Source organism: Protomyctophum parallelum (genome assembly GCF_964188405.1).
Source record: "Protomyctophum parallelum genome assembly, chromosome: 2".
Classification (NCBI taxonomy): domain Eukaryota; kingdom Metazoa; phylum Chordata; class Actinopteri; order Myctophiformes; family Myctophidae; genus Protomyctophum; species Protomyctophum parallelum.
This window is the reverse complement of record NC_139699.1, coordinates 39,648,290-39,672,098: the sequence shown is the minus strand read 5'-3', so window position 1 is coordinate 39,672,098 and position 23,809 is coordinate 39,648,290. Positions and strand designations below refer to the sequence as shown.

Here is a 23,809-nt window from a genome sequence, read left to right as displayed (position 1 = left end):
ACTGCATCGTCTATTTCTCCATCGTCATTATCGTCATTATCGAGAAATAACACATAGCTGAATTCAGCGATTGACCAATCAGAATCAAGCATTCAACCAAGCCGTGTAATAATCACCTTCTTTCTGTATGATGCCATTCTGGTGAGACATAATAGAAAGAAGAGTAGACAAGAAACAAAGCAACAGATGTTACCCTAACATACTCACTGCCTTCCCCCCTGCAGAGAGAGGCCCGGCTCTGACCGCCGCCTGGCCCAGGAAGTCAGAGGACCAGAGCCCGCGGCGGCGCCGTCCTCTTCGCCGGCAGCCGGACTCCCTGGACTCCGTGGACTCCTGCTCCAGCGTCTCCTCCTTCTCCTCGTCCTCCCACTTCCACCCCTCCTCCTCCTCCTCCGCCAACACCACTCGCCGCTTCCGCTTCCGTTCCAAGTCCCCCTCACCAAGCTCCGCCCACGCCCAGGCTGCGGCGCTACACCACCCCCACCTGTCCCAGTCCCCTCGCTACGACAGCCCGGACTACAGCCCCACATCGGAGCGGGACGGACCCTACGAGGAAGGGCCCCAGTTCACCAGCCGAGGAACCTTCAACCCGCAAAAGGGCAAACAGAAACTGAAGGGGGCGAAGCATTCGGCCTCTGCTCGGCAGCCCAGGGACGGTGGCGGCCACGGCAGGGACCCGTCAGATCTACCCCAGCAGTTGGTTTTGTACGGCAGCAATGAATTCATGGTATGAACTGAAGTCAGCCGGCGGCCGACGCCAAAGCACTCCCTGTCCGACTCCCTGGCAGACGACGGCCATGTTCTCCCCAATCTCCTCTCCTCAGACTACGCCTGCTTTAGCCTTTCCATGTCTAAGGAAAATTGTCCCCAAGTGCCATGTACAGTATGTACAGCGTTGTGACTTCAAAGACCGGAGAGGAGGGTTTGGCAGAGAGAGAGACCAGACTGAGACCAGTGGATGTGGGCTCACACTCCTCGTGGCCTTAGGCTTTAATTTATACTTCACCGTACGACAAGAAACCATGTTGATGCGTCAAAACCATTTTTTTCTTCTTAATTTTTTTTCAACATATTTTGTCATGAGACGTTAAGTGGAAGTTGAGTCTTAAAAAAGCCACGCATGCTCTCACGGTGCCTGAAGGAGGCACTGTTGAGTAGCCGCATAGACGCGCCGAGAAAAGGGAACGCTGGGATTATATTGTGTGAGCCCACTCTGAGTCTGTTTCAGGAACTGTTCCAGAGCTGAACGCTGAAGTCGTGTGTGCTAAGGCAGTATGGTGTCATCAGTGACACAGTCTAAAGTGAATATGGTGATACAGAAGTCATCGATGATGCAGTCTAAAGTGAATATGGTGATACAGAAGTCATCGATGATGCAGTCTAAAGTGAATATGGTGATACAGAAGTCATCGATGATGCAGTCTAAAGTGAATATGGTGATCCAGAAATCATTGACAATGCAGTCTAAAGTGAGTCATCAATGATGCAGTCACTGTGATCTTTAAGCGCTCACAATCGTTAGCTGCTTTAAAAGTTTACAGCTCAATAACAATCAAAGTAAGCAGTGGTTGCTCTATTATTACAGATTTATCCCCCCCCCCCCCCCAGCCTATTTAATACATTTTTAATTTCAAAGTATAATTCTATATGATACGATAATTATACAGGTATATATACATACTGTACAAAGACGGAACACCAGTAACTGCTGGGTAGTTAAAAAGTCAAATATTTATCTTTTGCTTTGAGTATCTAGGAAAGATATGTATGGGATTGGGCTGTGTGTGTGTGTGTGTGTGTGTGTGTGTGTGTGTGTGTGTGTGTGTGTGTGTGTGTGTGTGTGTGTGTGTGTGTGTGTGTGTGTGTGTGTGTGTGTGTGTGTGTGTGTGTGTGTGTGTGTGTGTGTGTGTGTGTGTGTGTGCGTGCGTGCAAGAGAGAAAAAACAACTTCATGTGTTTGACGTTCGTGCTGCTTTTCCCCCTTCCTACGAGGGAGATATTTGCCATCAAAGGGACCAAGCTAGCTGGTGTGTGTATTATATTCCAGCCAAGGAGATCCCAGCTCTGTAAATGTTTGATGTGTATAAAAACCCAGCACTGCATTCATTCACTGCTTAACAGCCATAGAACCAATTGTAATGTACAGGACAATATTATTATACAGTATGTACAGTATATAGTGAACAGATATGCAATTTTTTCCTTGAACCTTGTTACCCTGACTCGTCTTTCAGTGTTTGCTCAATAGCAACCAACAAGAAATTGAATTTGTCTTTTGTCTTATTTTATTGAATATTAATTTTGTTATTGGGTGTCATTCAAGGAGGACTTTTTTAACCGGCTATCTTCATATAGGTCCTCACTATGCTCATCATAAAATGGTGCCATTTCTTTCCTATGTGTGTCATGGGAGTGCTGTGGGCACTTCAGACCCGTTATATTGTAATTAAGCAGGCTTTTTGTCAGGTGAAACCTGACTAATGTAAGCGACCTAGTCATCAATGGAGCGACCTAGTCATCAATGGGAGTCCCACCCCATGTCGCCTAAACCAATGGGACACTGACTCCATACTCTGAAACAACGCCTAAGCCGATGGGAGTCTGACCCATACTCTGAAACACTGCCAGAAATGCCGCCAGCCAATCGTGTAGCGGAGCGTCTGATAACACCGCCTAATGTCATGAGCAAACTGGAGAGCGGAACAATGGCTTCTATTATAGCATGTTGACTGACTTTCCAGGAATAGAAAGCTATAGGCTAGCCTGAAAGAGCCCTGTGCTTTTCTGGGCATAGACTTCCTATTGGTTCCCCAACCTATGTCCCTGCCTCCCCACCGGCCCCCCCGCGGTAATGTTTTGAAGGTTCACCACACAGCAGAGAACACTGAGACCCCTTTTCCACCGGGGTTGAACCGGTTCGGTTCTTTCTTCCCGCTAAATATTGAACCAGTTCAGAGTGTTCCCACTGAAAATGAGTGGGTTCCGAACCATAAACGTTCGTTCCCAATGTGAACCACAAAACGGTGGTTCAGCTTTGTAATTGCACGCAGCGCTTTGTGAACCGAGACGATATAAGTGGGTGTGTCAGTAGGTTGGAACTTGTCAGTGGGTTGGAACTTGGGAGGACGTCGCAGACACAGTGACACACGCAACAGATGTCTTTGAACAAAAATACGTTTACATTAATTGCCAACGCAAACATGAAACGATCCAAACGTATACGGATGCATCGCGATCCAGAATCCAGAGACTTGCGGGGCGTTATAATAACTTGTAACCTTGACATCACAACCTCGTGGATACTGTTTGTGTTGTGCAACGCCCTCGGGGCGCATAATAGCGCCACCAAATGAACCGGCCGGTTCACGACCGGTTCGCAAAAAGCACCAAGGTTCGGAACGGCACTGGTTCTGAACCGAAGTTCTTTTGGTGGAAAAGGGGCCTGTGTGGTCCTTTCACAGTGTGGCTGTAGTTTTCTTTTTCTTGTCTTTATTTACCCAGGGTAGTAGCCGAGCACAAACCTATGCTCGTTTTCAGCAACGCCCCCATTTATAGTGAAATAGTCATCCCTTGTCATTTCAACATGTGGTCTTTAAGCTTAGCCGCAATTTGCAACTCTAGATTTTTTTATAATGGGATGAATCTAGAGTTGCAATACCCTCCATTGACTCCCCATTTATCCAATTTGCGTTTGCGATCTGCTTGTATTAAACGACATTTAACTCACATTTAACTCACCATACCAACATTGCAGCTCTAGGCCAAGCTTGAATTATCCTCTTTCAATCTGCTGCGCTTTTGTGTCATAAAAATCCACTGTAGACATGTTATGAGCTACTTTCTGTCAAGAAATTCTGTTCAAGTCAAGTGATTATTTTTCTAAGTGTTGGAGTTTGGAAGCGCTCGTCAAAGTCACTGAACGGCCCTGCGTACCACCTGTTTCACATTTGCACATAATGCAGGAGGCAGCAGCGTGACCCCTTAAAAAAAACGAGTGCTTCCAAACTCCAACACAGAATCACCTGCGGAGGATGTCTTGACAGATTGATTGATTGATTGAAATATTTATTAACAGTTTGTAGAATTTACAGTACATTTTAAGCACAAACTCAATACAAAGACTGTCAACTGTGAGTGGACGACCCAATTAAGCATTACACTTGTTTACAACAGGGTCCACATTGTTCAATTCATCAAAACATTTAAAGACATACAAACATTTATAGACATACAAATAGACATTTCTATGTAGCTAAAGAACAGAACAGGAATTCATCATATGGGAAGCAAAAAAGGGAAAAGATACAATATACAGTGAGGGAAAATGGGGTGGGGTGGTGGGGGGGATTCAAGATTAGTTAATCATAGTAGGAATTGTGGTAATAAATTATGACTCACCACCGACATTGTATAGACCTACCGATTTAGGCTTGATATGAATATTTATTATCTCAACAGTTTAACCCAGGTCCATTTTACTAAAGCCTTTTCAGCCTACAGCAAGTATTTTCACAAAAAATAGCCGTAGTAAGTAAAGTACAAATGCCTCAAAATTAAAATAAAAAAGTACTTGAGTAAATCATTTACTCAAGTACTTTTAAGTAGTTTTTATTACTAAATTACTATAAGTAAATGTACTTAGTAATTTCCACCACTGCTGTAACGTGTGTTTTCTCATGCCAATAAAGCTCCTTTGAATTGAAAATGGACACACCCCCATCAGTGACGCGCCCACCTCTTCAGTTGCGCACGCGCAGTGAGCAGCTGAGCTCGCGTCACACAGCTCGGTATCGGCTCTGAGCACTCTCTAGTCTCCAGAGACATCACATCACATCACTCACAGCACAGGGTCTGTTTATATCTCCATTAAAACACAAACATGTCTGAATATGACAGCAACCCCTTCGTGGATCCCGTGGACGTCAACCCGTTCCAGGTCAGTTCAACTTAAAGCTGTTATTTAAAGCGCTGTTTTAGCTTAAAAACAGTGTAAAAGATACTATTATTGTTTGACCAGAACCTGTTTGGTTGGTTGTCTGGGTTAAGGTTTGGCCTTTCCTTTCCTTAGCAGCAGTTTCCTGTAATCGACGCGCTGATAATGATCGACAGGTATATTCATCCAATTATAGCTCTTTTTAGACCAATGTAGAATGACACGTTGACTTGGTGCAAGACGTATACCATTACCTGCGCAAGTAGTTATTGTATAGGCCCCTTATAATGGGGATCGAACTTGATCATCACCATACTGTTTACGGTTTGCATGTTTTCATGAATGAACAGCTTGTAGGCAGCTTGCAGTGGTTTTCATTCAACCTTTTTCATAAATGTCCATTAATTGATTGGGCATTTGAGCCGAGGACCACCATTTGACGACATTTAGTCTCTCAGACCCAAAACATTTTGGTGGACCCGTAAGGGTTAAAGATCTATAAGGGTCCATTTGGTTACCAAATCTCCAATTTGCTGGGGACCACCTGGAGGCTGGAGTGGAACCCCGTCAAGCTTCAGGTCCGGTGGTCCCCAGACCACTTGTTGAGAACCACTGCTCTAATGTTGCCAGGTAGCAGATATGATAGACATGTTTAGTTTATAAACATCTTAACTAAAAGGAACAATAAGCACCATATAGGCCTACTGTGAAACCATGGGCTCTGTTGCAGCAGTGACCTAAATAGGTGATAATTCCTGTTGTTTTCTGAACAAATGGCTGTTGGGGATAAAAGGCAATGTATACTTTATTTTAACATTTGCCTTAAAGGAAGAATAGTCTTTGTTTGCTGGAAAACAAGTTATTAAAGCACCCTGCCCTCCGTGCCCTGCCCCTGAGCCATAAAATGGCTAAAAGACACACACACAAACCTGTTTCCAGCTTTTCTTTCTTGTTCTTCAAAACTGCTCTCAGAGGGCACCTAGGGACGGCTGCAATTCAAAACTGGCCCCCGTAAAATCTGAATCCCCCCCCACCCCTGTTTCCCCTCACTGTATATGTTTCTTTTCCCTTTTTACCTCCTATGATGATTTATTTTTTACTATATGGTTGTGTATATTCGTACGTCTCTAAATGATTTGATGAATTGAAAATGGTGGGCCCTATTGTAAACAAGTGTAATGCTTTATGGTGTCGTCCACTCACAGTTAATAGTTTTTGTATTGAGTTGTACTTGAAATGTACTGTCATTCTGCAAACTGTTAATCAATCACTCAAAATTGGGAGCTGCTAACCAAGTAAAGCATGGGTTCTCAACTTTGGGACCACCAGGGTCCTTGAGGGGGTTCCAGGTGGTCCCCATGCAGCTAAAGGATGGGGAGTTGGTAACCACATGTACTCTTATTAGAGCTTTAACTTGAGAAATCTTGAGATCGAGTTAAATTATTGTTAAGCATCTGCATTACTTAGTCTACACAGTTAGAGAATGTAGAAAAATTGTTATGTTGATCAACTTTTGCCTCTTTCTCTTCGAGGGTTAGGGTACCACATTAATACAGCAGCATGGAATCATTGCAAATCAAATGGTGGTCCGTAGCTCAAATGCCACATTAATAATGGGCCTTGTTATGAAAAGGGTTGAAGAGAAAGGCCCACAACCTCCATTAAATACAGAATCATAATACTGAATGAAGTCTGCTTATGTTCCATCTTCAGGATGCCTCAGTCACACAAGCCACCAAAGGGATCGAAAATGTGGGAGAGTTCAACCCTTTTTCCGCTGGAGAAATGGTGAGGCTACCGCACTTACTTTAATACCGCTTGCTTTCACATTTTGATTTGATACAGCAATACCTTCTCTCTTTTTTTTTTAAACATCTGTTTATTATGATTTTTGGTATACAGGCATTTCAAGAATGTTTAACCAGTAAGTTACAGATACTCTTCATTCACACCAGCATGCAATACTGGTCGGTAGGGCTATCCAGGGCCCCGCCCTGGTACTTTGAAGATGCACACAAGCCCGCACAGCCTTTCAGTTTTTGCACCTCGCTAACAAAACCTGCCGATCGACACATATAGGGGATTCACACTGAGACGGACTGAATCCGTTTCATTGGAACCGTTTCCGAATACGGTTGCCTGGTCCCCGATGGCCATGATTCACATTGCCCGAGATTCAACAGCGCACCCGGGTACACTTGCATAACACACTTTAATCCTCTTGATGACGGTGTGCTTGATGGCTGGCGCGCACGGACACTGACCATCAACTGTGCGACATTGTCTCAAATAAATCCAGACACACTGAATTGCATTGCCTCTTTGGCTTTTTGCCGCTATACTACTTCACTGTCAGCCTGCCTGCTATTCACTGTGTCAGTCAGTTCTGTGCTCCAGTGTATTAGTTTGCTATGGATTCTACTTTAGCATTATTATTATTTTGTTTTACTTTGGAAACTGTGCCAAGCAAAGCCCAAGAGCCACGTGTAGTCCGCAGAATAAGATCAGCGCGGTGCTGCGCGTATAAGCAGATTCAACAGGAGAAGGGCGGCGTTGAGAAATGCGCTGGTGTTACGCATCGTGCAGAGGCTGTGTTTTTTTTTGTTGACGCTTGGCCCCTCGACTGCATGCATTCACATTGGAACAATCCGTATCTGAATACACTTCAACGGTCCAGAGACCCCATGCGGTCCCGGGGACGGTTGGGCGATCCGCTCCCGGGAACGGTACGCATCATTCACACTACCACAACATCTGCCAAGTGGTCCCGAGTGCGCATATAAGTTTCACAGGTTGAAACAATAGGAATGACCGACATTGGATGCATATCAATGGAAACGGTACATTGTGTCAACCTGCTAAGTAGCCTACTGTACTGTAGATGTCTGAAGCAGTCTAAAGAGTTGGATATTACATCATAACAGTGGCTGGTGGATTCATGAACTAATTAAATTACAGAGGTTACATTTGCAAGGTAAATGCATAATTATGACAACACTAAAGTTTCCCTATTATGCAAGTAAATGGAATAAATTTTGATATACAGTATTTTGTGGGTTAATAAATAAGTATCGCTCACAAGCTCGTGCACGCAACATAAACCCACTAGTGAAAAGATCCACTGCACATCCCTGATTACAAATATGTATATAATGTGTCCTCAGGCACTCCACAGCGACGTTACCATCCCCATCTCTCAACCAGCTGTGTTACAGGCATCTATGGAGCCCAGTAGTATACAGGTGAGATGCACACAGACACACGTATGATGGAGGTGTGAGTTTATACATGAATGTGTCCATTTTTCTTAGATTAGCGGTCACAATACGTTTGTGCAGTGGGTCAAATGGGTCATTCAGGCTAAATTAATATTGTGACGTTTTTATTTCATATAATTTGGTATGATGTAAACTTGCTTTAATAGCATTTTTTTGGGGGACAATGCAAAATTACAGACAAATAACAATGAAAGGTATTTTAATATTATGTATTAAAAGATTCACGATTCACAATCATATAATCATCACATATTTTGTGATGGTGGCAGATGAAATTATTTGAGTGAGTTCTGCACTAAGCACTTTTTTTCCCTGACCTGTGACTAGTCATGGTGTGAGTCTAGGAGAGCTGAATCGTCTGCTAAATGAACAGAACAGTCACAGGTTGACTTCATGTCGTTCATGTCTAATAAAGAAAACAGGATCTGAATTGCTCCGTTGAGCCATAATTATGTTAGTGGTTAAGGTGAGGACGTAGTGCTGTTAACCCTAAAGTGTGCTGCGGCTGCATCCCAGGCCACCTTCCTAAACTAAATGAATTCTCTTCATTCTCCACCATGCAGGCGACTGCGGCAGCAGCCCAGGCCACCCTCCTCAAACAGCAGGAGGAGCTAGAGAAGAAAGCTGCTGAGCTGGACAGGAAGGAGCAGGAACTAAAAAACATTGCCTCCCGGACAGGACTACCCGGTTGTGAGTTTCACACATTAGCATTTTGATGGTTTTATAGAGAGAGTTTTGTGTGACCAGCGTGAGGTAACAACGGAGGATTATGCCTCCCGATTTTGGGGGGGAACGGAAGGAGAGTCTTTTCAGAGTAAAATATGCCATATCTGCTGGGACTCTAGTGCCTTTATTTTGAAGAATTCCCCGGGAAAAGTAGTGTTAAAAAAGAATTGTTGTTGTTATTATTTTTATTATTATATTCAACAACCAGTGATGGGCAAAGGAAAAAACGCAGCGGAGCTCAGCATGTGTGCTGGGTAGGGATGTTAATAGTTAATAATTGTTAATCGAGATAGTGTGAGAAGTTCAGTCATTAGCAGTTACCAATTTATAGAAAATTCTGCTGTTCTATCATTGGGCAGTTTTCTGTCAATGTAATGCTGTGTGCACGTGCATGGCAGAGGAACGCACATGTTCCGGTAGATCGGCTATTTACGATGTGTTGTGAACTTGTAGTTCGGCTATTTACGATGTGTTGTGAACTTGTAGATCGGCTATTTACGATGTGTTGTGAACTTGTAGATCGGCTATTTACGATGTGTTGTGAACTTGTAGATCGGCTATTTATGATGCGTTGTGAGCTTGTAGATCGGCTATTTACAATGCGTTGTGAGCTTGTAGATAGGCTATTTACAATGCGTTGTGAGCTTGTAGATTGGCTATATAAAAAGCACTCACATTTGGAACACACCAATATATGAACGCTTACGTATTTTGGCTATGAGCCTTCATGTGAGCATTTACATCAATGCTCACATTTACTTCAACTCACTTTATACAAAAGGTCAGAGTTCACCTACAGCTGAAATCTCAAGTGAATCACCAAGTTCTATAAATCACTTTATGCAAGAACAAACACTGATTTGAATAATAACTTACTTACAGGCAATTATGAGGTGTATATATCATAACGTTACACATCCAACAAACATACTGTAAGTAGTGTAATGTTATTCAGTCAGTTGCCCTGTTGTGAAGAGTCGGCTGACTAATCTGTCGATTAATTTGTGAACCCCTTTTCTGCTGCAGCCCGAGAAAACAACTGGCCGCCGCTCCCAAAGTTCTTCCCTGTGAACCCGTGCTTCTATCAGGACTTTGATGAGGACATTCCTGAGGAGTACCGCAAGATCTGCAGGAGAATGTACTACCTCTGGATGTGTACGTATGGAGCAAAGATCTCAGACTGAGAACTTTAACAAGAAAACAGAGTCACGTTGAACAACCAAATCACTCGTCACTAAGGCACACACACACACACACACACACGTATGTTACTTCATTAAACCATTTAGGCCTGTAACTTGTTTACTTGTTATACTTTTCAAGCTGGGAACAGAATTTTAGATGTTGCTATACAGCATTTACTAGCCTTTGTAGCAGATGGAGACAATAAAAAAGCATGTAAGAGGAGCTTGCACCTTTGGCTATTACTGTAATTTCTCCTAATGTTCATTAAAAAGATAATAAAAGGAAATTGAAAGAGGTTTTTTATGTCATCTGTTTAGGAGGCTGAGAAATATAAATATCAAAATTAGAAGGCGTTTTTAGACTCGTCCATGCAGTGTGCATTTTGTCTCGGATGTGGAACTTGAGGGGATCATTGTGTGATCAAGTGTGTCTGTGTCGTATGTTTACCATTGTGTGTTTTAAATTGCATGCATGCATATTACAACTAACCCTTGAGCTGTAGAAACACTTCCAATGTATATTACAACTAACCCTGAGTTTCCCGTGTTAACTCTTTGTTTCCTGTGTGTCTCCACAGTCCACTGCGCCACCCTGTTCCTGAACATCCTGGCGTGCCTGTCTTACTTCACGGCAGACTCTCAGTATGGTGTGGATTTCGGCCTGTCTATCCTGTGGTTCATCCTGTTCGCCCCCGTCTCCTTCGTCTGTTGGTATAGGCCAGTCTATAAGGCCTTCAGGTCAGTCACTCTGTTAGCATTGCATAACATCTCAGTGCGACACTTTGTGAGCTTGTAGATCAGCTATTTTCAGCATGCAATCAAGTGTAAAATAAAAACATACATTTTAGTCAACAAAATCAACTGTAGATTTAGTCATCTAAAATGTTATATTTAGTCAACTAAAACTAAAAGTTTTGATGTGACTAAAATATGACTAAATGAAAATGTATTCAAAATCAACACTACTATTATACAATACTGACATGCCTTTCTTTGTTGTTTTCTTTTCCTCCTCAGGTCTGACAGCTCCTTCAGTTTCTTTTTCTTCTTCTTTGTGTTCTTCTTCCAAGTAGCGGTGTACATCATCCAGACTGTGGGGATTCCCAAGTGGGGCAACAGGTCAGTGAGACGACCCAAATATCTCTCTAAAGTCTGAATGTCCTGTCAACTCATTCACAGCCAAAGCTGTCTTTGGACGTCTGTTGTGTGTTTTTAGTTTGTTCGCTAAGTTACACTCTTCGCTAACCTATGAGTCACCATTTAACCCTCACGCAAACAGGAGATCATGTGATCGCAAAATCTCAGTCAGTCACCGTTGACTTCAGTGTTTGTGGATTTGCTAAAACCCCTTTATCTCGCCTCTCTTCTTTTCCTCGCCATTGTTTGGCCAGATATTCTTTTTTCAACAGACCATAACTAGAGAACCAAGGGTCGAAATAATAATAATAATAATCTATCTATAAATGCACCAAGTCTCTGTACGTGGGTACATCTGTCACATGTGTACGTTTACTACCGACTTCAAATTCGACACACTCATTCCACACCCCCACAGGGAGTCCAGTGCCCGGTGTCGAGTCGGTCGGATCCCCGGTTGTCCAGAACCGCCACAAAAGGCCTCTGCCCGGGCTCTGGACAGGCCCCCTGCCCAGGCTCCATATATGGAGCAGGCTGTTCTGACATCACAACACACAATTTTTGGCCATGCCTGACACAGAACTCCATAGGAATGACAGAACACAGAGACGGCTACAGAAATCTCCATATATGGGCATAACAGGGACACAGACAGATCGGTGGAATGGGTACTCTGACACGGGTACAACGGGTATTGCATAGCCGGGTGGGGCATGGATCTCCAACTTCTATCGTTACCTACTTGGTGCTCTATGGCAAGTGCTGAAGTATTTAGTTTTTTATCGGCAGTAAGTGTGTCATTACGATGCTTCGTTATTGGCAGTCGAATATAGCTTGTTCTCATTAAAAACACAGTTTTATTATTATCTTTTATTTGTATTTTTTATAAATGGATCCTTTAACATTAGATCGGACCGGGTTGGATTTGTTTTTAGATCATTTTATTTCCTGATGTACTGTTCTTCGGAAGTCCTAGGATCACTCACAGTTTGTGGAAGAGAGCCCTCTATCGTAAATACTGAAAACACCTAATGACGGATATATTTGTCTATGGCAGTCAATGAGTTGATGCTTGTGACTGAGTGGATAGCTAGCTATTTAAGAAATGTTGGACATTTAGCTTTGAGTAAGTTTATGTGGGTATACAGTACATGTGGGTTTCTTTATTCATATACCTGTCTGTCTGCACCCTGTCCTGTCTCTCTTTTCTTGCCATCTCTTTGACAGATTCCAACCGCCCTAGTTTGATGCTGTGCTTTTTGTCTGGGCTGGGGGGCTACTTTGTAAGTGTGTGGAACCTCTCTCTCTCTTCGGGTTCTATCTCTCTTCATTTAGGTTGGCTTTTCCATCCAACAGACCCTCATTCAACCTTTCAAACTTCATTATTATTATTATTGTGTTTCTCGAGCCAATTCAATGATTGATTGGCTAGAGAGTGTGTGCTCCATTTTGAAGTTGCAATGTCTTTGTTTCCATGCAGTCAGCTTCTTCCATGCTATATTTGAATGCCATAGAAAGGCCTGTTGAATACTATGTTGATGATGTGAAATGAACATAGAAAGGCTTGTTGAACAATCTGTTGATGTGAAATGATTGAACATGGGAAAGGCTTGTTGAACACTATGTTAATGTGAAATGAACATTGGAAAGGAAAGGGTGTTGTTCAGATTATGCCTGTGTCGTTTACAGTGGATGGATCGCAGCAATCTCCATGGTCCGTACTAACCTGGCTGTGGCCGTGGTCATGATGGTAGTGGCTGGTTTCTTCACCGTCAACGCTGTCCTGGGAGTGATCCTACTGAAGATGGTAAGGCGTTAGAAAGTACTTTGGAATGGAGTTTTACATTTTGTCCAGTCTAGATCTGCATATCTTGATGATTGGTGAGAAATAATTATTATAAGTTAGCTTCTCCTTCTTGATAGATTACACACCTACCTCTCCTTAGACATTGCATTGAACCTCGGTGCTTTCTCAGAGCGCGTGGTGTGAATTCTGGGTAATTGTCAATCGGTGGCAATTTTGGTCAACACTGCCACTCCCAATTCCTTTTTTATCCTTTCCAGGTCCATATACCTTCCTCTTTACTCCAGGTCCACTCTAAATACCTTACCCTTTACTCTAAATACCCTAAATAGTCTTTACTCCAGATCCACTCTATATACCTTAATCTTACTCTAAACTCCCTAAATAATCTTTACTCCAGGTCCACTCTAAATACCGGAGGACCGGGGCCAGCTTCACCAAAGCCCAGCAGGAGTTCAGCGTGGGCGTTCTAACGAACGGAGCGTTCCAGTCAGCTGCGACCAGCGCTGCCTCCACTGCTGCCCAGGGAGTCTTCCAGAGGAACCCGTAAACACCTTCCCTGCTGCCCAGGGAGACTTCCAGAGGAACCCATACACACCTCCACTGCTGCCCAGGGAGACTTCCAGAGACACCAGTAAAAAGTCTACTCTCATTTTGTAGATTTATAGACCACTCCTGCCATGTTCCAATACCCTTTGGTAGCTTTTCTGTTAGATCTGGAGTTTACTTATTTATTGAGGTGACGGGAAAAGGAGCCATTTATGATCAAGGAAAGATGTCGTCTTCGAAATTCTGTAATTTGTACTTTTCAGATCAATTCAGTTCAATTCAAAGGGGGGGTTACTGGAGAAGCCATTAATGCTTGCATTTGACCACTCAACGGAACCAACTCTGTAAAATATTTTTAAATTAAATAATATGTAGTAAGGCTAGCCATTAGCTGCATGTCTGAACTGGAATGACTCCTGTCATTCCTGTTGGTTACTGAATACAAATGTAAGATAAAAAGTATTAGGACTGTGAGCTCTCACTCTCTGTAAAGATGATGTACATCATCAAAACATATAATGTATGCCCATGCTGGCTGTGTGGTATGGATGGCACCACTATAGGAAGATACTGGCTGGGGCTATGGATGGCACCACTATATAGGAAAAATGTATAGCGCACAGATGTCCTGACGTGACTCGCTCATCTCCTGGGTCGTGGAAGTAGTTTCTCTATGGAGAATAACATTGGGTCACCTTAGAATGGTCTCATATAAGCATTGTGGTCCAAAAAAAAGAAAGAAAAAACTGTTTTGGCGATATTGTGGGGGAGGTGGCCCTGTATCGTTTATGATAGTCAGACAATCATATTTGATACAGTCTGTTTCTGGCGAAAATATAACTAATTTGGCGGCAGTCAGTTGGTTCTTCATATGAGTGAAACTGCCCAGGATCATTTATTTTTGGAACACAGTTCTTATTTGACGCAATATTAAAAAAAATATAGACACAGAATGTGGGGGGGAAATGCGACTCAGGTAGGATGTGTAAATGACGTCATACTTTGATGCTCTATAGAAGCAACATTTCAATGAATGGTGAGGTGACACCTGCCTCCATGTGAAACACTGAACAGGAAGTACACTGCACCCCCCCCCAGTGAAGTAGGTGGCTGTGAACATGGAAGTAGCATACTGTACTTCAAGTACCACTTAAATATACTCTTATATCTATGAGCAATACCCCCAATTGGATAGGATCCTTGCTGTCGGGTGGAAACCTCATTTTGTCCAGAATTTTTCGGAATTCAAATTAAAAAAATTGCACATCTAACAAGCTGAAAATGTGTTGCATGATGACGGTTATTTCTGCTACTATTGTGTGACGAAGTATCTTACCGACAGCAACGATAATTTGAGGCTAATGCAAACATAGCCTTTACAATGTTTCTATCTTTTCACTCTTCTATAGGCCTATATTTATTGGCTTACAGATGAGTGAAAACCGGCGCTATGAAACTAGAGTTTTAGGTTAGCTCGCTCTATGACACCGATTACTTTCACATACCTTTTAATGGTGAGGTTGACCCTTTAAACCTTTATCACTGTCATCATCCATTTTAAGCATTCGGCACACACTATATTCTCTCTTTTGGTACTCAACTTGCATTCTATTTTCTACATTTCGCTGCAGCAAATAATTAATCCCTTATTGTAATGTGTACTAATATTTTGTGTTTTGGCAGCCACCACTACACTGTAACAGTTAAATCCATACACGCACACTTGAAAACTTTTGTCTATGTCAGTGGTTTTCAACCAGTGGTCCTAGGGTCCAGATGGTCACCAGCTAAATGGTGGAGTTGGTAACCACATCGTACATTTTTCAATTTTTAAAATGTAAAATGAAATCAAGTGGATTTTATGTTCTGAATAGTTAAACATTGTTAAACATCAGCATTACTTAATGTATAAGGTCTACACAATTAGAGAATGTAGAAGAATTGTTATTTTGATAATTTTCCCGTTAGCTTTCCTATGGTACAACATCAATACAGCATGGAACCGATGTCCGATAACAAAATATTCTTTAGTTTGGGGTCTGAGAGGCCAAATCTCATCAAATGGTGGCCTTTGTCTTAAATGCCTAATAAATAATGGACCTTGGTATGAAAAAGGGTTGAAAACCACTGCTCCAATGTCATTTGGAACTCTGTATAAGAATCAGTTTTTTAATGGGAACAAATGTTACAGGGTGTGGACAGAAAACCGCTTTGAAGTGAATATCACAGAGAACACTTCAGTTACAAATGAAGTTACACTACTGATATACTGATATGAAGAATTACATACGTCTGAATGTATCGCTCACTGTCTGGCAAAAAAACAGATCCTCCCAACTGTATTATACTGTAAATGATTATCTGATTATTGGTGAAGGGTTGAAGGTTTTTCTTATCTATTTTTTTACTGTTTAATCATCATTACAATGGAATAGATGAAGAAGTCTTAAGACGCTCAAATGAAGAAATGTTTATTTCAAATGTTTTGGCAGCAAAGTGTAGACACTGTATTGCGTTGTTTCTTGTAACATTACACTGTATTGTTTTTGATGATTATTAATATTGAGCTTTCTTATGATAGATGATAGGGTAACTGTACGTGTGTGTATGTATGTATTTAATGCTGCTGTAGATTTAACTTTTGTAAAGAGGGATTAAGTTATATGACGGGGTTAGACATTGTAAATATTCACAAAATAAAAATGATGTGAGCAAATTGAAGGAGCTGAAAGAAGTTCTCATGTTTTTTTATTCATCCGTCTAAAATGTATACTGTAAGGTGGTGTTTCTGGAAGTGGGTGCCGTGGCACAGTTCCAGGTATACAAGTCCAGAATATATTCTGCGGCACGTTGACTGTTTCAGGTTAAAGGGCACATTTGTTTGCTGCTGTTTTAATGTTTGTCATTGTTTTATTGTATTTGATCCTGTTATTATATGAACTTTGTTATACAGCCTGCAGAGGAGGTCACTCAACATGTCACTGTATACTGTACTGGCTGATATAACTCAACCTTAGATTAAGTACACTAGTGGAAACATTTTACTCAAGTTCTGTACTTGAGTACACTTTTGAGCAGTGGTGGAAAAACCGTGGTTCTCATTTACTGTTTTGGTCTTTTGGATATACGATTAAGCATTTAAACCCTGTTTCTAAATAGGCTATACACATGTCTGCATCTTTTATAGTGCATGTCTATGCAGTATGCACACGCAAGCAAATGCATGCGCATGTGTTCACGCACGTCTTATGGGGTGTCCCCCCCACTTCTAAAAGTAGTAGTACAACACTGGTTGGCAGAGCTATACCGTATATGTACTTCTCCCCATGATATCATGTACATTAACCCATTAAAACTTTGGTGTGTGTGTGTGTGTGTTGTGTGTTTCTCACATCACTTAAAACACATATCTTGGCATGAAAAGGTTTGAGAACTACTGATTTAGAATGGGTTTTTAATGGGTTAAAAAAGGGTATCCTAGAATATTTTCTACGACTCTTTCCTCAACAATTCCTGATTGTTCAAAAAACTCCATGACAAATTATTACAGATAATAGTACAGTACTGGACGCAGGATGTGACCAGAAAACAAGTCATGGTAAAGAACAGAATTCTCAGTGGTCATTCGGTCAGAGTGTCTGCCCTAAGACTGGGAGGTCGGGGTTCGGTCATACCAAAGACCATTTTGAAAAACCAATAGCAATTAAAATAGCCAAGCTCACAACATATTGATGTAGATTGGCTATTTTTACTATTACTATTTCAAAAATAGAAACAATGTGGTGCCCAAACGTGTATGGTGTGTGTGCTCCTGTATCAGTACGGCCAGGTTTCTAGAAGGTTTTGGAACCCTTCCCATACCGATACAGGTTTTTCACCACAAATTAAAGCCATAAGCTGTATGAATGGGCCACCACCAAATAGTATGAGTATGTGAAATTCATGATAACGTTACATAATATAGGCTAAATACAGTAAAATCTTGAGTGCTTTAACTCTGACACTGTACAAATGGAATCAGATTTATTTAATGCATGTTCTGTTGTGTATTAGGCTTATTGTCTAGTAAATCAAACATTTTGTCTAAATATTAACTCGTTTACAATTTATGTGATGTAGGCTACATGGCCTACTAATAGTAACTGACCAATAGTATGACTCATTTTGACTCAGGGTTCGTCAATGTATTCTTCAGGCCAAGGACCCCATAGCTGAGAAAGAAATGAAGCAGGGACCCCTTAGCTGAGTGAGAGATGAACTACATAGTCATATTGTATAGCTGAGAGAGAGAGATGAAACGGGGACTTGTATAGGGCAGGCTCCTATTGGCTCAATGGTAAAAATGTCAGCGCAGGAACCTCTTTCAAATCCGGGGTAGAAGAGGAAAGTTCCATACTGTAGACAGTGCTTCTTTATGTAAGTATGGATTTGATGGATTCATATCAGCAGTATTTTTCTTTCCCCTTCTTTTTATTCGTAAAAAGACAAAAAAAAAGACCATATCAATTCAGCAGTGGCCCAGGCCGTAGCGTAACGGTCTGGGCACCGGACTGGTGATCCAGTCGCAGTGTGCCGCGGGTTCGACTCCCGGACCCGACACGGCCTTTACCGCATGTCATCCCCCCATCTCTCTCCCGTTTTCCTGTCAAAAAAATTCAGCAGTGTTTTAAATGTAACATTGTTTGTTTCATTATTATGTTGTGATTCACATTAATGTGTATACTTTCAGACAGGACCCTGTTGAAGAGCCATGCAGGGGTCATCAAAAGATGTCCATACATGGACAAATGTGTCCGTGGCAAAAGATTTGGTATTGTCCGTGCATGGCAAATTCTAGATTTTGTTTTTACACAATTTTGATCATAAGACCCAATTACTGAATGTCTAAGTCTCCAGATTTTCTTCAAAATATCTTGTATGACACTGATTTACTATGTCACTATGTATGTAGGCTATGGCACATTAGGAGTCCAACTATAGGCCTACTACTAGTGGTTCTCAAATGTTTTATTCCACCTTAACTGCTCCTTTGCCTGGAAAGGAGCCAGCTTAGGTGGTTCTGGCATCTGGTTAGGATGCCTCTCGGGCATCTCCCTAGGGAGGTCCTCGATGCACGTCCCACTGGGAGGAGACCCCAGGGCAGACCAAGGCGCAGTTGGAAACACATCGACTCACTGGCCTTGGAACGTCTCGGAATCCCCCAGGAGGAAGTCACTAATGTTGCTCTGGAGAGGGAAGTCTGGAGCACTCTGGTGGAGCTGTTGCCCCCGCAACCCGACTACGGATTAAGCGGTTGAAGATGGATGGATGGTCCCACCTTAACTCTTGAGAGTGTACAAATGCTGACCGTCCATTTGGTTCCATTTGTACACACACACACACGCACGCACACACACACACACACACACACACACACACACACACACACACACACACACACACACACACACACACACACCTGTTATAGTCAATCAGGGCTAGCTCTCTTTATGTGTTTCTGGTAATATTATTGAACACTCATTTTGTCCAAATGACAGAAAACCACAAGGTGGCATGGTGATGAATGATGACCCATGGCAACAACAGCAGGCCTTTCCACAAACACTGAGTATAAGTTTGGGTACAACATTATAAATATTCATTTCATGCCCTTCTTGTGCTACGCTGAGCCTGTCTATATCTAAGGCTCTGAGCTGAGCTATATAGGCTTGAACCATCCTGTCTGCTACAGTGCTACATTCTCATCGACCACAACACCAACAGGTCGATTATCCAGTTCCAATAATATTACATATAATATTACAGTTTTTAGAGCTGGGGGCGTGTGGAATGTCATATAGCAATTTTGGGCATGTTAAGAAGCGCTTTCGACACCCCGTGGATTGCGCAAAACGGCCTTGAATTAGTCATGGGAGTGTTTAAGGAGTGTTTGAGACGTGTCCGTACTATTCTCTTTACCAGTCAGCTGATGTCACATAGGAATGCGCACTTTGGGGGTCGTGGTATTATGTACATTTCTTCAGGCTGGCACCATAGAAGACATGACATGACTTTGTCACATTTGGGTTAAAATTTCCTATTGCACTGCATGCTGTCACCTTTATGCCTCAAAATAATTTGCTTCTATTGAAAAACACCAGTAAAATAACGTTTATTATATTTTATGTCATTCAAGTCATGATGAAGGAATGAGTTGAATGCTGCTGCGGGTCTTCGCTCGTAGCATTTTATTGAAGAAGACTTGAATCGGGTGTGATACAGCGTATGAAAGCAAACTTCCCAAGGATTATGGAGATTTATTTTTAAAGGTTGAGAAATGAAAGAATTATGGCCGTTTCTAATCTCAACATTTTACCAACTGCACAAAAGAGCGCTGTTGCCATGTCTCATAGAAACAAGTAAATAGCTCTATAACAATAATCCCAAAAGAAGCGCATATAACAGGGGTCTGTAACCTATTTTAAATGAAGTGCCATGTTTTTATTTTCTAGATAGTGAGTCTGCCATATCCACATTAATTTTAATGACACCACATTAAAATAAAAAACATATTTTGATTGTCCACAAATATAAAGTTCTTCCATCTTTTTAAATATTTTCTTGCACATTGTTATAATGATCATTATATATCCGCCTGCAGTCAGCGTTCATAGTTTTAATGAATGAATGTGATACATTGTGAGCTGGTAGATCTGCTATTTTCAAAAGTAATCTTGGAAAATTTTAATTTAATTTTTGGATTAGCTGTCCTTAGTTGGGCAAATGCATTCATCTGGGGATCCTTGACATGGTAATGTGCTGTGTGAGGATCACTGGTTTAAACAACATTAGGAGAAAAGCCCAAATAACCACTTTAGAAACAAAAAAAGCAACCACAACTAGTACAACTACCAATATTTACAAGCAACTTTACAGAAAAAGAAGCCGCTTATAATAAACAGACATGGCAACACTCCAGCAGCCTCCCAGAGCCACTCAAGTGTAAAATCAAACAGTGCTTTTTGCATTTATGAGGTAGTCCGACCCACGTCTTATCGTTATGCGCTGAGTGTTTTTAGGTCAAGGGGCTTAATAGCAAATTGTGCGAAGCGAAAATAATTAACATATGGACACTCCCACAATGCTAAAATATTCAGGAACGTATGCCATATGTGTGTGAGATCAACACGGGACGATAAGGCTTTCATAATATGATTGTGCGCAGAGCGAGGCCAATTTATGTATTACCACATGGTAAAACGCACCTTCAAAATCCAGCCCCAAGTGTGAGAATGTGAGATTCTACGATGAAGGCTGCTGTTACTCTACTATTCCACCTGGTGGTGCTGTTGTGCTTGTCTGGGAATGGGACAGAGGATAACATACACTTTAATAGTTTAATAGATGTTTAATAGTTTACCGTAGGCTATTTGGAGAATTGCTTATTGATAAATAAATAATAATAATAATAATAATAATAATAATAATAATAATTTGATTAAAACAGGTAATTTACAAGGAGGCAGAGAAATGCCAGCAGCAGCCAGCAGCCAGCAGCAGCCTAACCCCTTAGATAGCATTTCTGTTGGCTTAGATAGCATTTGACACAGACTTATAGCATGTTATGTAGACAGCACTATAATTGTATTGTATATAGTTATAGCACGCCATAGTAGCCTACATATGTATAGCATAGTAGTAAATATGTATAGTTTATATGTATAGTGTATGTATAGTTTCATTATATAGATATTCCACTGTTACTTTCTTAGCTTACGCATGTTTCATGATATTGATAAATGCTTTTATGTGATGTATTCCCATGCTTTTGTTCTTGCTTAAATGTAAATCGCTCTGGATTAAGAGCGTCTGCTAAATGCCTAAATTGTAAATTGTAAATTGCCAGATTTAATCTTAAACACATCACTGGTACAAAAGTACTGAAGATCAAATTAACATTTGTTGGCTTTTTAGGACGTTCTGCAGGCTAGCTTCTGTAACTAACTTGTAGAATGTAATGTGATTCATAATTTACATGGTTACAAACGTTACAATGCAATCAATGCAATACTATTATATTAAGGCACTGAAAACAGCTCAATGAAGTAAAATTGCTTTAAAAGTATTGTCTTTAGGAATGATGGTTGAGTTGAGTGTGACCAAAGCATGTAGCCTACATTGTAAACAGATGGTACTCTAGTCTTGTCTATGGGTTCGCCACTCCTCCTTCCTCTGCCGTTTCCATGGCAACCGACTGTCGCGTGTTTGTCATCCTAAAATGGCTGAAAGGGAGAACACATCGGCGGTGAGTGCATCATTCATGATATCTGACAATACACCCCCCCCCCCCCCCAATATTACATTGTCTGAGGATATATTGTTATATTTTATTTATCTCTGTGTTATGTTTATTATAACACTGAGTGCTCAGCTCAACTTTGCTACATGTATAGCTGCTGCTATGTGGCTAAGCTAACTACAGTAAGTAGATTATAGCCAGTCTGTTTATAATCTCTCTCCTTCGACTACAAAAGAGCAGTGGTGGAAAACTACTCTTACTTAAGTATAAGTATCAATACTGCAATGTAGAAATGCTCTGTTACAAGTACATTTCAGGAATTAAAAATGTATTGGGGGGGGGGGGGGGGGGGATCCATGATTAAGCATTTACACTTTACACAACAGGGTCCACCTTTTTCAATTAATCAGAACATTTAAAGATGTACAAATATACACTTCTATTTTATAGAAGTGTATATTTCAAACAGGAAATCATCATATAAAGAAAGTTAAAAAAGGGAAAAACATGTAGGCCTACAGTATGGGGAGAAATGGGTGGGGGTAACTCCGACTTAGCCTCGGTACCAGGCTTTCATTTTTGTTGGTGCAAAAATTGAAAGCCTGGAGGAACGCATTGGCCGCTCTGGTCTAAAAGTGGGAGTCAACCCTTCCGGGTGGGCGTCGCTCCAAATGATGTGACGTAGCGCTGCACTAGGGGGAGAGGAGTGGCCGGGGGTGACGGACAGATAGATGAAATCCAATCAGGGCGTGCGCAAATCTGAGCTGCGACCCGCCCCTCTAGACCAGAAACCTAACACGTTAGCTCAGGCTAACTCCGACTTAATTTACAGGGGCCACTTTCGAATTGCAACCGTTTGTAGGTGCTTTTTGAGAGCGGTTTTGAAGGAGTCAAGGGATTTACATGTCTTTAATGGCTGTTGCCTGTTGGTAGGGCGTTCCACATTTTAGTGGCATAGGAGCGGAATTAATTTAATCCCTTGTTTGAGCCGAATCTGGGTTGCATGTGGTGTGTTGAACTCCCTCTGATGTTGTGAGTGTGTGGACTTTGTTGACATTAAGGAGGTATTTAGACAGGTACATGGTCATGGGTATCTTGGTGGTGTAGTGAATCTTGTAGACCAGACCCATTGCAAGATGCTGTACTCTGTCATCAACCCTAAGCCATTCCAGCCTATCAAAATGGGCATGGTTGAGGTGGGTTCTGGGAGTGGGGCCAAGTAGTAGCCTGACCAGTTTGTTTTTGGATGTCTGGAGCCTTGTTTTAAGGGCATTTGGAGTGCTGTGGTACCAAGAGGTGCATGCATAGTCGAATAAATTGGAGGTTACGCAAGTATCAGGAGCGCATGTCTAGTGCATTTGGGTAAAGCATCTCCTTGATGCGCATCACAGAAACATCTTTTCATAAACTCACACTTCTATGAGAGATAGGAGTGGGTCTTCGGTCTTGTGTGTGATGACGTAGGCACGCACCCGGTCTCCGGATATAAGCGTGGACTACGCATGCGCTCACTCATTCAGTTACTTTATCTTCTGCTATATTGCAACTTGGCTAGACATGCGCTCGTGCAACTTAAATAACCACGGTTACTGCGTAACCTAAATAAATACATAAAAATGCAATTCATTATTTCGCTTATGTCTAGCACATTTGGGATCTCATACACTCCCTTCGTTATCACTAGAGACTTAACCGAGTGTACACACTAGTGCACACTGCTAAATGACTTAAAAGGGGCGTTGGTGGCTCAGGGGTAGAGTGGCCGGATGGTACTTAAAAGGGGCGTTGGTGGCTCAGGGGTAGAGTGGCCGGATGGTAACCGCAAGGCAAGACACTGAACCCCTAATTGCTCCCGATGTGCTAGTTGGTGCCTTGCATGGTTTCCGCTGCCATCGGTGTGTGAATGTGTGTGTGAATGGGT

At 41.8% G+C, this 23,809-nt stretch overlaps 2 protein-coding genes across 10 annotated transcripts in view; both read left to right on the top strand.

Annotated features, from left to right (window-relative positions):
- myo9aa (myosin IXAa) overlaps positions 1-2,266 on the top strand; it is a 156,809-nt gene extending 154,543 nt beyond the window's left edge. For all 9 annotated transcript variants that reach the window (XM_083758574.1, XM_083758575.1, XM_083758571.1 and 6 more), the window contains one exon: positions 225-2,266. In XM_083758574.1, the coding sequence (XP_083614700.1) occupies positions 225-733 (509 nt within the window). In that variant the 3' untranslated portion in view covers positions 734-2,266. The remainder of the gene's footprint in view (positions 1-224) is intronic.
- A 2,548-nt stretch (positions 2,267-4,814) lies between these two features.
- On the top strand, positions 4,815-16,344 carry scamp2l (secretory carrier membrane protein 2, like). Its single transcript, XM_083760066.1, has 9 exons — positions 4,815-4,935; positions 6,646-6,720; positions 8,097-8,174; positions 8,774-8,900; positions 9,963-10,091; positions 10,699-10,858; positions 11,138-11,239; positions 12,947-13,064; positions 13,462-16,344. The coding sequence occupies exons 1-9, from the start codon at positions 4,879-4,881 to the stop codon at positions 13,609-13,611; spliced, it is 996 nt and encodes a 331-aa protein (XP_083616192.1). The 5' UTR covers positions 4,815-4,878; the 3' UTR covers positions 13,612-16,344.
- Positions 16,345-23,809: the final 7,465 nt, after the last annotated feature.